This window comes from Plecotus auritus, assembly GCF_963455305.1.
Source record: "Plecotus auritus genome assembly, chromosome: 8".
Taxonomy (NCBI): Eukaryota; Metazoa; Chordata; class Mammalia; order Chiroptera; family Vespertilionidae; genus Plecotus; species Plecotus auritus.
The window spans coordinates 21,558,684-21,574,560 of record NC_137782.1 but is presented as its reverse complement, the minus strand read 5'-3'; the positions used below and the strand labels follow the sequence as shown (position 1 = coordinate 21,574,560).

General features: G+C 43.8%; 2 protein-coding genes across 2 annotated transcripts in view; one reads left to right on the top strand and one right to left on the bottom strand.

Moving 5' to 3' along the window:
- Window positions 1-10,544, bottom strand: part of DHX35 (DEAH-box helicase 35) — a 72,771-nt gene extending 62,227 nt beyond the window's left edge. The window contains exons 1-3 of the mRNA XM_080684237.1: window positions 10,360-10,544; window positions 3,910-4,043; window positions 1,406-1,498 (exon numbers count right to left, since the gene is read on the bottom strand). Of these exons, the coding sequence (XP_080540363.1) occupies window positions 1,406-1,498; window positions 3,910-4,043; window positions 10,360-10,399 (267 nt within the window). The 5' untranslated portion in view covers window positions 10,400-10,544. The remainder of the gene's footprint in view (window positions 1-1,405; window positions 1,499-3,909; window positions 4,044-10,359) is intronic.
- A 4,189-nt stretch (window positions 10,545-14,733) lies between these two features.
- On the top strand, window positions 14,734-15,492 carry LOC308256487 (F-box only protein 6-like; the record flags this gene model as incomplete). Its single annotated transcript, XM_080684825.1, has 1 exon — window positions 14,734-15,492. The coding sequence occupies one exon, from the start codon at window positions 14,734-14,736 to the stop codon at window positions 15,490-15,492; it is 759 nt and encodes a 252-aa protein (XP_080540951.1).
- Window positions 15,493-15,877: the final 385 nt, after the last annotated feature.

The following is a 15,877-nucleotide window of genomic DNA, read 5'->3' as shown; positions in this document are numbered from 1 at the left end:
CCACCTCTCTGATCAGGCCCGGAGATAAGCCCAGAGACGCTGACTGGCATAGAAACTGACCAATCAGAACCAAATCTGGGTGAACTGTGAGGAGCCAATGGCTGCCTAGGAGGCGGAGCTTTTGACGCTGACTGGCATAGAAACTGACCAATCAGAACCTAATTTGGGTGAACTACGAAGGCAGAACCTAAGGTGGGGGCTGAGGAGGAGTTTTAAGGGCAACAGCTGTTTGGTGTAAGGTGTAGCTGTTTGGTGTAAGGTATAAGAAAGCGGTTCAATTTTTTAATGACTGGTTTGGCAGTACAGTGCATATGGCTGGCTATCAATCCAGATATAGGGACTGTGTATTTTTGTCTGCCAAGAGCATCTCCTCCTGCTGAAAAAAGGCTCCCCCTACCCCATTTAAGTAATCCTAAACTATATAATCTATCTATACTAATAAAAGGGTAATATGCTAATTAGACCGGGTCAACCGGCCATCATCCGGACATCTGACTTCCTTCCGGACAAAGCCATGGTGGTTGGGGCCAAGGCAGAGGCAGTTAGGGGCGGTCAGGCTGGCAGGGGAGGGCAGTTGGGGGCGAGATCAGGCTGGTGGGGATTAGGGGCAATCAGGCTGCAGGGGAGGGCAGTTGGAGGCAACCAGGCCAGCAGGGGAGGGCATTTGGGGGCGAGATCAGGCCTGCAGGGGAGGGCAGTTGGGGGCGAGATCAGGCCGGCAGGAGAGGGCAGTTAGGGGCGATCAGGCAAGCAGAGGCAGTGAGGGGCAATCAGGTCGGCAGGGGAGAGCAGTTAGGGGCGAGATCAGGCCGGCAGGGGAGGGCAGTTAGGGGCAATCAGGAAGGCAGGCAGAGAGGTTAGGGGCAATCAGGCTGGCAGGGGAGAGCAGTTAGGGGCGAGATCAGGCTGGCAGGGGAGGGCAGTTAGGGGCAATCAGGCAGGCAGACAGAGGGGTTAGGGGCAATCAGGCAGGCAGGCAGAGGCAGTTAGAGGCAATCAGGCAGGTGAGCAGTTAGGAGCCAGTGGTCCCAGATTGTGAGAGGGATGTCCAACTGCCGGTTTAGGCCCGATCCCATAAAAAGAACATATTAATAACCGGCAGTCAGACATCCCCCAAGGGGTCCCCGATTGGAGAGGGTGCAGGCTGGGCTCAGGGACACCCCCCTCCCATGCACAAATTTCATGCACCGGGCCACTAGTGGAATTATAATAAATCAAAGACTGTTACTTAAGTACTAATCAAAGAAATCATAAGTTTAATAGTTTAATAAAAATAGGTCCAGTTGGGTTGAATACTTCCTCTCTGAGAGAAGATAGTAAAAATGCAAACGATTAAGTAGAGTTCTTGTTACAAAACCCTTCTAATCAGATCGAAGTGCAGAGACACATATAAATACATACTCACTTGTGGGATCTGCGTGCTTTTCCCACATCCTGTTTCTCCAACAATCACCACTGTTTGATAGTTTTCTATCAAGTATAATATATGATTTCTAAGCTAAAAAAATAGAAGCATACATTGTAAAGAGCCATACATTTTCTCAAAAGATCTAAACAAAGACATTTAAACATTATGAAATGAAATGTTCACTACAGGAAATTAAATTTTTAAAAGAACTACCAAAATGTATTTCCAACTCTTAGGTACTGTTGGTGTCAGTATAAGCCAGTGGTCAGCGAACTGCAGCTTGCGAGCCACATGCGGCTTGCGAGCCGCGGTTTGCCACTCTGTTGACTAATGAGTTTGCCGACCACTGGGATAGGGGCTTAATCACAAGGAACAACAACAGCCTGTAATTACTGGAATCGAGAGTCTAGGTCAGTGGTCGGCAAACTCATTAGTCAACAGAGTGGCAAACCACGGCTCGCAAGCCGCATGTGGCTCGCGAGCTGCAGTTTGCTGAACACTGGTATAAGCTAATACAATTCCAATTGAGTATAAAAAGTTATCCAAATATATAATGCACACACATTAGTCCCATATTATAGATAAGAAAACAGAAGCTCAGATAGTGAAGCAAGATCACACAGCACACAAATGATGTATGGGTTTGAACTCCGCAGTCCAGACACTTCCTCACAGCTCAAACTGTGTCCCTCAATGGTGAGGAAGCAACAGTGAATCTACAAGCTCATCACATACTGGATGAGGTTAATCACCTGAGAAAGAAACCCAGAGACTGTCTGTATGTGACTATGTTTTGGGTCACAACCAACTGAGCTACCCAGCCAGGGCCAAAAGGCTTATTTCTTTGATGCAATAATAATTCATACAAGAAAACAGGATAAAGACAATAGAAAATGGGTAAAGGATATAAACTAATAGCTCACAAAAAAGGGAGTTCAAATGATTGGTAAAGTTATGAAAAATATGTGAACCCATTCATAATAAAAGGAATCACAAAGAAAAAAATATTTTGAGCCATGCAAAACTCTGATGAAACAGCCACTTGGCTAAATTAAGAAGGCTGCCATTTTATATCCATTGGAAAAAGAACATATTAATAAAAGAGGAATTAGCCTTGCAGGTGTGGCTCAGTAGTTGAGCGTCAACCCATGAACCAGAAGCTCACAGCTGGATTCCCAGTCAGGGTACATGCCTGGGTTTCAGGCTCCATCCCCAGTAGGGAGCATGCAGGAGGCAGCCAATCAATGATTTTCTGTCATCACTGATGTTTCTAGTCCTCTCTCCATCTCCCTTTCTATCTCTGAAATCAATAAAAACATTAAAAAAATATTTATATAATAAAAAAGGAGGAATGATTAGCAGTCTAGACAACAGAAATCCCTACATGTAAGAACTTGGCAGCTTTCACCCAGCTCTGTCCAGGTGAAGGAGAGAGAGTCAGGGGTGCTGGTGGCCACACAACTTGGGTCATTGCAGAGGCATTGTGTGAGGCAGGTATAGTTTATTACCCTACATCAGGGGATATATGGAAAAAATATCCCTCAAATGGCCTTTGGCTCTGAGCTCCTTCCCAACTACAATATGGCTTCCCACATAGACTTGGCAACAGGGAGAAAGTGTGTCCATGGACTGGGCCCATCTGTACTGAAGAACTATGGCTCACTATAAACAAACATATTCTGAATTCTAATTTACACTTTGGTCTCTTGTGAGATGACAAGATACTAATGAAATCAACTGTCTGAATGTGCACATGGTGCACAATAAACACACCAAAATTCTGTCACTGTCTCAGTGGGAGTTAACCTCTTCAACAGAAACCACCTCATATCCCCAGTTAATCTTGTTTAAAGAAATAGCCTTTAAAAAGAAAGCCAAAATTGACCATATGTTGGTAATCTGTTGAAGCTGGATGCATAGAAGTTCACTGTGCTATTTCCTCTATTTTTCTGTATGTCTGAATTTGTCCATAATTAAAAGCAAAGAGGAGAGCCCTAGCTAGTTTGGCTCAGTGGATAGAGCATCAGTCTGCAGACTGAAGGGTCAGGTTCGATTCCAAACTGAAGGGCACATGCCGGGGTTGTGGGCTCAATTCCCCCCACCCCCAGGAGGGGGCGTGCAGGAGGCAGCCAGTCAATGATTCTCTCTCATCATTGATGTTTCTCTCTCTCTCTCTCACCCTCTCCCTTCCTCTCTAAAATCAATTTAAAAAATAAAAATAAAAATAAAGCAAAGAGGAGAAAAAAGAACATCATTCCATTTCTTTCAGTTTTCAATATGGAAGATCTAACTGAAAAAAAATCTTAAGGACTTTCCAGATTTATAAGATTAACTAACACACATATTTTGAAAGGGTAATCCCTTCAGATAAGGGTGTCTCTGAGTTCTTTGTGTTCTAAAGAATCATTAAGAGTAAGAGGACACTATGCGCTTCAGTGCCAAGTATAAAGTTCTTGCAGACAGCTTCAGGTCTACAGACTGAACATACTTATTCAATGTACCTTGAACACTGGCAGCTTCTGCCTCTGCTGCTCTATGGAAAGGGCAGCATAAGGATTGTAAACAACGGTTGTTGCAGAGTTTTCAGCTAAACTTTGTCTCTCTTCAGAGATGCTGACACCTGGTCCCTCTGTACCTGTAACAGAAAAATTTTTTTCAGATTCTCTGATACAGTGAACAAAAAACGTGCAAAAGTATAAATTCAAAGACTAAGCTATGCAACAGAAGCAATGCATTTGATCTCAAACTACTAAGCGATATTAAATTTTAATTTCAGGAAAGCATCTCAAAAAGTACCTATGAAAATACAAAGCTTCATTCTAAGAACAAAGGAGACACAATCCCAGTGGGCTCCAAAATGGCCACACACAACTGTATATTACAAAAGACAATGTTTTTAATTCTGGCCTCCATGTCAGTATTATTACCTAGCACTTAATAAAAGTGACAGAAACCCAAAGGGAATTAGATGAGGCAAAGGATGAGTTCTTTTACTGTAAGATGGCAGCAAGGTTCAGGGACGACAGGAACCAGGGACTCAAACGCTGCCTGGGCTTCCTCCTCCTCTCATCTCTGCACCTCTCAACAAGTCTTCTCAGTCTCTTAGGGTGGCTTCTCTTTAGGAGCTAAAATCAAGGCTGCTAACAGTGCCAGAGCTCAGGCTCACAGTTGCTTCACCAATCATTCATTCACTCACCCAACAGGGATGAAGTGCAAGAGATACTGCATGAACACTGGGGAGGCAGGCCCTACCCTCGTGCGGCGTAGGGTAGGGCCTGTTTTTGCCAAAATGTTGCTTCTTTTATTCTTCTTCCTGATAGAACATAGTGCGTGAACTGGTAGTGGAGGCTCTTTTTCTCCCAGCTTAGGTCCAATGCCCAGCCCAGTCCAAACAACCAAGATCAGTGGAGTGTGATGCAATAAATGGTAGATTCCATTTGAATCACATAATTGAAAAGGTTGGATGGGAAGTACTGTTTTAAGAAACTACATATTCCACAACAGCTTCTTAGTAAGAACAATGACAATCTGGTCCTCAGGATGGTGAAGAACAGGGAAGCCATATACTATCATGAAAAACTGCTCATGGATTTTTAGCCAGAAAAAAAAAAAAAATGCCTTAGGAGGAACACTTTCATGATTGCTTCCCTAACTTTTTTTTTTTCTTCTATAACTTTTCATGACAATTTGTTTGTGTAGCCCAAGGACAGAAGTAAGAGTAATAAGTAAATGACACAGGGTTCAGAATTCAACTCAACATAAGGAAGATAGTGGAAGATATTTCTAAAAGTTAGAGCTATTCAACCTCAGGACATGGTACCTTTGTGAATCAATAAAAACCCTCCCTAGAAGTTCAAACACTTGCTGCACAGCCTTCTTTTGGGATAATTACCCAAAACTATTATCTCGCAGGCATTCTGAACTTAGAATCTGTGATGGTATGTGAAAGTACCAAATTCAAAGTTGTTGTCAATTAATATCGAGCATGTCTCCTTCTTACAAAAGACTTCATCCAGCCAAACCCGGACTCATATGTAAATCCCCTTGCTTATTAACCTGCTACCTACCAATCTAGAACAATGCCTGCCTTCTTCTTTGGTCTCTTCCTGCCTCAGCTATGGGGCCAGTGTCAGATTTCACCTAAGAAGCTCCCCAAGAGGCTGCAACCCAACATTGTTGTATTGTTTTTGCCAAAATGTTGACCTTTTTTCAACAAGTTAAAAGATAGGACAGGAACTGGAACAAAGCCTGTGCTCAAAAAAGGTGTCCTTTCTTCTCTTGTTATACATGATAATATTATCATCACTATATCTTAGTTTCTGGAAACCTTTACCCAAGAAAACCATTGCTAAGAATACCTTATCCTCATCAGCTCTGTTTATGTTCTGAATTCCCTCCTTTTCAAAACACATTTTAAACTTAAATGTCTAGAACATTTTAGCATTGTTCCTGCAAGGTCTCTTCTTTCCACACCAGGGTTTAATCCCCAAGGTGTCTCCTTCACTACCTCACCTCAGTGTAATATTCTGTTATGAGACCTTTTACTAGAACAGCTGTTGTCAATCAATACCAAGCATGTCTCCTCCTTACAAAAGACTTCATTCAGCCAAACCAGGACTGTGTCCCCCTTATGTACATCCCACGGCCCATTCTGGTTGCCTATGGTTGTTTTTCCCTTGGGAAAATTCTCTATGCTTATGTGAGTAACAAGTTTGTAATTCTTGCAAACCACAAATGCCTTCATTTTCCCACTTGTAAAATAAGGATGAAAACAGCACCTTCCCCCGCCCCCCAATCCAGCATACCCTCTCCCACAGTTTTTCATTTTGAATGGTGACCCATTAGTGGGTTATGAGATTAATGTAGTGGATCATTACTAGCATTTTGTAATAATGAACTAGAAATAGAATAAAAAGTTGTACATAAACAGTATTGCTTTCTGGGACAAATGCCTTCATTTGCTTTCTGAAGGCATTTGTCTCAGAAAGCAATACTGTTTATGTACAACTTTTTTCAGAGGTGTGTGTGTGTGTGTGTGTGTGTGTACACGCTGGATCATAGCACAATATATTCTTTACTACAGGTCAGGTCAAAAAAATCTACAAAGTTATTGCTATAAAGTTTTTATCTTTAGGCACGTAGTCAGCAATCATTAAATATTTGTTGAATGGATGAAGAAAAATGGCCAGGCCCTCCTGATCCACTTGTACTAGTCAAACTTTTCTACAGAAATCTTAAGCAGCTCATACAAAGCTCTTAAGGCAGAGAACACAAACTGGTAGAGATCAAAAACTAGTTACTCAAGGTCCCCAAACATGCTTTGGTTAAAATGTTTGAAATAGTTCATTTAAAACGTAAAAATTTCCCAATCAAATCTGGATATTTGGCTTAAAAACCAAATCTGGCAATTCTGAGCCCATATGACACCCAATCATTCCACCTATATGACACCCTATCATTCCACCCAACAATGTCACTTATTTAGACTGTCTGAAAGGTGCTTGTAGCTACCTGAGCTTATGACTCCCAGCCTACAGGATATATTCGTGATTCCAACATCTAGACATATCTGGCCTCAACCACATTCTTGACCTTCACCATGTATTTCCAACATCCTACTTTCATACCTTGAACTTCAGTTTCCTCATCTGTAAAATGAAATTGATACCAGATGAAGCAAGTAAAAGTGACTAGCATAAAGTTAGGGCCCAATAAGTACAGTATGTTCTAAATCCACTCCCACCTCAGTTAATGACAACAGTTTACCTAGACCAGTGGTTCCCACACTTTGATATATGCTGGAATCAGCTGAGAAATCTTTAAAAAATACTGATGCTTGGTTCCTAACCATCCTGACTTCTGATTTATTGCCATAAAGTATGACAGAACAGCAAAATATTTAAAAGCTTCTCAAGTGATTCAACTACACTGCAAAATTTGAGAACCACTTACCTGGTCACCTAATCCAGAAATGAGTCATTACTGACTTTACCATGCCCTCCATCTGCCTCTAGAATGTCTCTCCAATAAGGTTCCTCCTCTCTGCTCCCACGCCAAAATTAAGGCTTTTAATATTCTTCCTCAATTTTAGTAGTACCTTCTCTTAAGGGTGCCCCTGACTCTAATTTCCACCCCCAACCATTCTGCACAGCACTGCCAAAGTTATATTTCTAAAATAAACCTGATCACCCAGAAGTCGTGGCTCAGTGGTTGAGGTATGGAATAGGCTAGGAGATCACCGTTTGATTCCTGATCAGGGCACATATCCGTGCAGGAGGCAGCCGATCAATAATTCTCTCTCATCATTGATGTTTTTATCTCTCTCTCCCTCCCCTTTCCTCTCTGAAATCAATAAAAATATATTTAAAATAAACCTGATCTTGTCATCCCTTGCTTAAAAGCAATGAAGTCTAAATTCTTTAACTTGCACGAGAGCTCTCACAGTGAGGCCCCTGTCTTTCTAGCTTCATCTTCTGCTATACCCCAAAATACAGGGTGGGGAAAAAGGTTTACAGTTGTAAGTATGGGAAAAAGTTTATTCTTATGTTATTTATTATTGTACTATTTTCCATATGAACTGTAAAGCTACTTTTGCCCCACCCTATATGCCCTACCACTTAACACTATCACACTACTCAATTATTTTGGGGTTTTTGGGTCATAGTTGAGGCATGCATCCCACTTTGCTTTTGTTCATGTCGCACCCTTTGCCTAGAGCTCCATTTTCCTACCTCTCTGTGGAACAAAACCTTATTTGTGCTTCAGTGTCCACCTCAAAAATATCACTCTTTATGAAATACTTATCATCCCCATATTCAATCTTTCCCTCTCCTCTATACTTCCATCTATACTAAAAGGGTAATATGCTAATTAGACTGGATAGACTGGACATCTTCCGGACGTCCTTCCAGACAAAGCCACAGTGGCGGGGGCTGAGGCAGAGGTGGTTAGGGGCAATCAGGCCAGCAGAGGAGAGCAGTTAGGGTCGATCAGGCCATCAGGGGAGAGCAGTTAGGGGTGATCAGGCAGGCAGGGGAGCAGTTAGGGGCAATCAGGCAGGCAGGCAGGCAGAGGTGGTTAGGGGCGATCAGGCAGGCAGGCAGAGGAGGTTAGGGGCTATCAAGCAGGTAGGCAGAGTGATTAGGAGCGATCAGACAGGCAGGCAGGTGAACAGTTAGGAGCCAGTGGTCCCGGATTGCAAGAGGGATGTCGCATTCGGATACCCCCTGAGGGGTTCCGGATTGAAGAGGGTGCAGGCCGGGCTGAGGGGCCCTCCCTCCACAACCCCCCCCCCCCGTGCACGAATTTCGTGCACCGGGCCTCTAGTATAATTATAATGGTTAATATGTGTCCAGTGCTAACAGCTTTACATGTACTCTCATTTAATCTTCAAAACAATCCTTGGGTAGATGTTATGCCCAACTTACAGATGAGGTAACTGAGACTTTCAGCACATAAGTGACTTGGCCAAGTCACCAAGTTAGTAAATGGTAGTCAAGGATGGGCTGTATTGCTTGACTCAAGCACCCATTTTCCTTACCACCACCTATTTGTGCCTCCTTTTAAAATCTCTTCTAAAGGGTACCGAACTTCATAGTATAATTGAGAGAATAAACCTTGAGAGCAAAGCAGAGCCCTGGTCTTGCAGATGTCTCCTGGCCAATAAGTATATTGGTGTTCATAAGTATATTCTCAATGAATAAACTAAATAATGGAATAAAACTCTTAAGAGTAATCCCATGTTCTTTAACTAAAACAATATACTGGTCTGATTTTCAATACTTCATTCAGGCCTTTATTATACTTAACACTTTGATCTATTATTAAAGGCTTGAATAAATAGAAGGTATCTCATTACTTAATGGGAGCTTAGTTTTGGCCGCAAATAAAACCCAGGATGGATAACTGGCTGATGACTTGAAATGCTGAAACATAAAACTGTTGTTAAGTGACAAACTATAGATTTTAAAAAAAGAATTAGCACATCCCTTGTATGGGTTTATCTCCCACATCACTTATATGCCTGGTCAAAATTTCAGGGATCCACTCTAAAATGCCCTTTAAAAGCTTTCTTTGTATTACCTTCTCTGTCTCATTTCATTTCTGCTGCAATATACTTTGCACATCCAGACCTGCAGAGGTGCAGGTGGTGGAAAAACGAAATTTGTTTTTCACTAGAAACTGATGAAAGGGGAGGAAGTAATGCATCTAGCAGGGTCTCGCATGTATACATTCAGTAAAATCCTGATGGGGAAAATTAAAACAATACAAGCAAAGCATTTTGGGACTGAGATTCGTGTTAGCCTGCAAGAGGGGAAGTGCGTGGCGGCCAACATGAAAGCGTTCACTCTCGGTGGACACTCGGAGTGGACAAGAACGACCCTAAAACAAAGTAAGGCACTTTCCCTTTTCATGAGCACTTACTCTATGCCAGACAACGCGCAGTGCTCGTTATTCAAGCCCGCAAGATGTTATTATTCTGCCTGTTTCACAGTAGGAGCTAAGGCTCAGATCAAAGCACTCGGCTACTATGGGCAGAGCGGAAAATTCGAACACAGCCAGTCTGACTCCATAACTTGAGCTCCTAAACCCTGAGCGGCACCGCCTGTCCGCTTACAGAGCAGCCCCAGGGCAGTAACAGGACACGAGTGGGCGCTTTAGCGTTTCCCCATCTCGCGGGTTGGGCAAGACAGGCATCAGGAGTGAGGTCAACGAGGCCTGGAGAGGCTGAGAGGCTCGAACAAGGTCACAGAGAATTTCTGCCCGGGCTGGGAGCGGACCCCCGAATCCCTTAGGACCACTGTGGGTGCCAGAGCCACAGAGCCGACCAGCACTGGCCAGCTAGCGAGGTCAGGCCTGCGAGCAGATCCGCAGGCCCCAGGACACGGGCCGCGGGGCCAAGACCAAAGTCAGGCCGCCGCCTCTGCCCAGCATTCCGCTAAGAGCCTTACCCGGTCGCCAGAACTTCACCGGTCCCACGGGTGCAGCCATGCTGGGGTGAAAGGTGACGAGAAGGCTCCACCCCTCCACCCCTTCGTCGCGCGCCAGCCCGAGCCGGGGGCGTGGCCCGCGATGAGTCCAGGCTTGGCGGTTCCCGCGGTGTTACGGCCACGCCCCCCGTGGCAACCGCCCCTCTGTACCACGTGACCTGCGGCTGGACCCCGCGAGCATTCTGGCACCGCCCCCAGGCCCACGTGATCCGTGATCCGCTCCGCCACAGCGGAGAATAGGGCGCGCTTCTCAGCTCTGTTCAGCTTTGCGGGTTACTGTTCCAAGTGCCCTTCTTAGGAGCAGGGCGAGCTTTGGGGAAGGACCACTGGCACGTAGTGGGCACGGAGACAGGGCGGTTAACTGCTAAATACTGATTATGTCGCAAGCGATCTCCTATCAGCTTTACTATTTCTCTTTTACTCTCCTCCATATTGTCAGGTCGAAGGATAATAACTACCTTGTGTGTTTGCTGGTTCAGTTAATTTTTATTGGGCGCCCGGATACTGCAGTTTTCAGTCCCTACCTTCGTGGAGCTTTTGTTCCGTGGAGGCAAAAGTGAATAGGAAATAAACGCTTGGTAAACAGTAGTGTTTATTACTATCAGTAAACAAACAATGGGAAACTATGGAAGGAGGTCTTCAGGAGCCTTGAGAGTAATGTTGAAAAACAGGGATAAAAATGGTTTGGAATAAGAGGATTAGAAATGGGTAGAACTAATCCAGTGTCTCCTACAATTTGACTGCTCATGTGCTTCATGTTTGTTAAAAAATACAGATATTAGTCCCCAGTCCATTCTTGAGTCAGAATCTTCAGAGGCAGAGGCCTGAAAACCTGCATTTTAAGAAGCCCCACAGATAATTCTTTTGAATCAACAAGCTTGAGAAAGAGTTTGCTAATCCAAAGGAGAGGTAACGAGAGCTAATACTAGTAAGTTCAAGCAGAGGAACTATTTTATGGGTAGGCAACTAGTTGGAAGAAAATGTGAGGCTTCAGGTCATATGCATTTTTAGAGCTATGAAGAAAATTCTGCACTCTTTCAGAGAAATTACATAGTCCTGGAAAGATCAAGGTTGGAAACATGATTTGGAATCCTAACTTTGCCATTTCCTATTTCCTACCAGTCATCTAATATTTAAAAAGGTTGTATTAAATGAGATAACATGTAAAGTACCTAACAGTGTAAGACCTAGCATGTGTCCCAAGTTCAATCAATGTTAGCTCTCCTTAACTCAAATAGAGCAAATTCACCAGGAGGAAAAAAAATCTAAATTTACATGCATACATCCATTTTCCAAATATCTTATTTCCATAATAATAAAAATAGGATTCAATACCTGATAATCCCTCTGCCTAGAATTCTCCATACAGCCTTTAAAATATCCTCATAATGGTCAGCTCTAAGAAGACTTCTCTAAACTCACTATCTGGCTTCAGCATCCCCCCTCTGTAGGCTCAGACCTGTATGCTCACTTTTGTGGTGAACTTACTTAGTTGAACTATAGTTGATACCCAAGTATTACTCTGCAAGCTTCTCGAGGACAAGGACCATGTCACATTCATATTCCTAGCCCAGGAACAAAGTGCCTAATTGAGTAATGTATATGTGAGCACCATTCATTATACTTATTTTTAGTTCTTCATAACATTGATCCTTCCTTGTTTTATTTTTGTCTTATTTCACTAAAGGACTAAGTACAGAAAACAGAGTTTATACATGAATACAAGGGAAATACAATCCATGCCACTTTTATTATTTCTGTATTTTACAAATTACTCATATGGTTTCTATAAAGAAGTCTTTCTATTTATAAAGAGACCATAAAACTGGAAGAGACTTTAGTCAACATCTAGTCTAGGACAGCATTTGCGATCTTATTCCCCAGCATGTCATCAGTTTGGCTCAAATAAAATCTTATAATTTTTTTTAAATCTAAATACTCTGTTTTATACTGAGGCTCATGGAGGTTAAAAGGACTTGGTCAGAATCAATGAGTTAATTTTGCACCAGAGCTGAAACTAGAACTCAGGTTTTCTAATTTCCAGGCCAGTGTTTTTTCAACCACATGGACCATTTAAAGCCATTACAGCTTAGCTCTCCTAGATGTGAATTAATTTATCTGTCCCAGAAAGTTCTCAAAGCCCAACTGTCCTTAATGGGTTGTTTTGCTTACAGATGTCTATTGGAGAAAACACCTAAGTAATAACATGATGCTGATGGTTTGATTTTACTGTCAAAAACTAGGAATGGTTTCAGTAGACGACTAATCAACTTATCCTTCCTAATCAACTATTTTCAGAAAGAATGGCCTAAAAGAACTCTAAATTCATTTTTATGTCACCTTCATGTCTTGAGATGGCAATCAGAATCTATTTAGTTCATTGCCAACAATTCCATGAAAGTTTGATCATTTTGTTACGTAAGGGTTACATTTTGCAACTTCTGAATGATAACAGGTTTTCTAGAAAGATGCTCCTCAAAAACATGTTTCATGATACATAAGTTTTTCTGTGCCTATGGTAACTGGTACTTTCTGCCTTGAACTATATCCTGTCCAATCATCTTAGCCATGTTTAGGAGGCAGATTTAGCACTTTTCGTCTTGGTACCATTTAAGGCTTTTATGTAACAAGTGTTATTCTCACTTAAGCAAAAATGGCTCTTATAAAGCCCAAGAGTAGTGCTGACTTGAGACACAGCTGCATTTGTGATCATATCATTCTCTCTTCTACTGACCCAGGTGTCATGCGATAACTAGACGGCCATGTCAGTTTAGCCACCACATCCTCTCGGCATCAAGCTTATTTCCAAAAGTACCTGGCCACGTATCCATCCTTGATTCAGTCACAAGAGCCAACAACTATAATGTGCTGGCTTACACCTAGGTCACCCACTCTACCCCAAGTCAGGTGTGGTCAGCTTCACCAGAACCATATGGACTAACAGTTGGGAACAGAATGCTTCCTCAGAGAGAAATTTGAGGGTGAGAGGGCAAATGAGTGAATGAAGTAAAAATAAAAGATGTCCATAACACCACCTATGTAGTCATGTGCTAGAACTCTTGGCTTCCTAAGAAAAATTCTAATTTCCCTTGAATCTACTTCATCAAGCCACATCAGAGAGAGCTACCTCCCAGCCTGAAAAGAGGTTGTCCTTTGTAGAATTGCTTTTACAGAATTGTACTGTACTGGGATTTTCCACTGAGTCTAAGGTGCAGCCCTCTGAAACTTGTAACATATGTAAACCTGCCTGGTTTGTTGGCTTGCACACAAGAATCAAGTTCACACATGTATTAACGTAAGTGTTTACTTAGCTCCAAGGATTCGGGTACAGAGGAAGGAGACTCAGCCACCAGGGGAGCCTATCATGTTGGACTGAAGAACATGCATGTCTATGGAGGTGGATGAGCTGGGGAGGGCCTCCTGAGGTTGGTCTGGGGCTTTCTAGATAGAATGACTGTATGTTTTAGTATTCAAACTGGGATACTTGAAAATGAAATGGGGTGTTCATAGGAATGAACTGCAATTCTGCCAGGCAAATGGGGGCATATTTCCAGGTGGCACCAGTGAACCTACTGAATAATGTAATAATGTTAATATTGCTCATATGAACATATTCAACATAAGGCACACGTTCCATGCTCACTTCGTCTGAATACATCTAACTAATTTCTAGGTATGGACAACTGCCCTTGGGGAGTTTAGTGTTTGAGCACACCCAGAATATCTGTCATTGTGTTTATTATCAGAATGCTTAACTATCATTTTGATAAGAGGATACTTGTGAGAAATTCTTACCTGATTTTAGTACTGAGGATTGTTCTTTCTATACCTGGATTTTAATCTTAGATCTGAGAGACATTGTGAATGGTAGATTCAACCAGGGTTCTCTTTCTGCCCTGACCACTGAGAGCTTCCTACCCAAAGTGTGTTGGTCACTGGGGCACACACCTGTAGCCTCATTCCTGACTCCAGTTTGCATTCCCCACCCTTGGGTTTTTCATGTAGAGGCAGCGATAAATGCTTTTCTCTCTCCCCCTCTTCCTCTCTCTAAAAATCAATAAAAACATACAGTATTAAAAACAAACAAAGAGGCTGACACACAGCTCAGGTCCCACCCGGTGCTCAGGTCACTGCCAGCAGGACAGGCAGGGGGGTGACAGCTGCGATAGGAAGCAGGATTAGGAGGCCCAGGCCCCCCAGGATCCTGAAAGATCTGAGGAATCCACCTCCTTGGTCAGGGCTAACCACCATCGTTGCCCACGCCCCCCCCCCCCCCCACACACACACCCACCGACCACCACACACACAGAGCTGTGTGTGCACCCCAGCCCAGCTATGGCCCTGATCAGCATCAATGAACTGCCTGAGAACATCCTGCTGGAGGTATTCACATACGTGCCTGCCCGTCAGCTGGTATTGGACTGCCGCCCTGTCTGCAACCTCTGGTGCGACCTCATCGACCTTGTGACCCTCTGGAAACACAAGAGCCTGCATGAGGGTTTCATCACCGAGGACTGCGATGAGCCTGTGTCTGACTGGAAGATTTTTTACTTTTTGTGCAGCCTCCGCAGGAACCTCCTACACAACCCATGTGCTGAAGAGGGTATGAGATCCTGGCAAATCGACTACAATGGGGGGGACCACTGGAAGATGGAGAGCTTACCTGGAGGTCATGGGCAAGATTTTCCTGACTCCAAGGTCAGGAAGTACTTTGTCACATCCTTTGGATTATGCCTCAAGTCCCAGATGGTGGACCTCAAAACTGAGGGCTACTGGGAGGAACTAATGGACATAATCCAGCCTGACATTGTGGTGAAGGACTGGTTCGCCGCCAGAGCAGACTGTGGCTGCACCTACAATATCCAAGTACAGCTGGTCTCAGCCAACTACATCACCTTGGCCTCCTTCGAGCCCCCACCTGTGACCATCCAGCAGTGGAACGATGGCCAGTGGACAGAGGTCTCTCACACCTTCTCAGATTACCCTCCAGGCGTCCGCCACATCCTCTTGCAGCATGGGGGCAAAGACACCCAGTTCTGGGCAGGCTGGTATGGGCCCCGTGTCACCCAACAGCAGCAGTATCATCAGCCCTAAGACGACCAGGAACCCAGTGGCCTCCACAACTCAGCCCAAGACCACGCAGGAGCAGGGGCAGGAGTGGGAATAAGAACAGGATCGGGAACCAGAACGAGAATGGGAATGGGAATGGGATGAGGACTTTAATAACTTGCCCTCCCCGCTTCATTTCTACAGACCCTTCTGACAGTCTGTATCTGCTAGCCTTTCATCTGCCCACTGTCCCCGCCAGCCAAGTGCCAAAGGTCTCCTCCAGGCAAGAGATGAGCCTGTGGTGGGCAGGGAGGCCCTTGCCCCGGGACCTCTGCCACAGTTCTAACCTTGGGCAAACCCACTGTTGTGTAGCTCTCACTTCTTGTCATAATAAATGTTTCCAGTAAAACCAAACAAAGAAACAAACAAA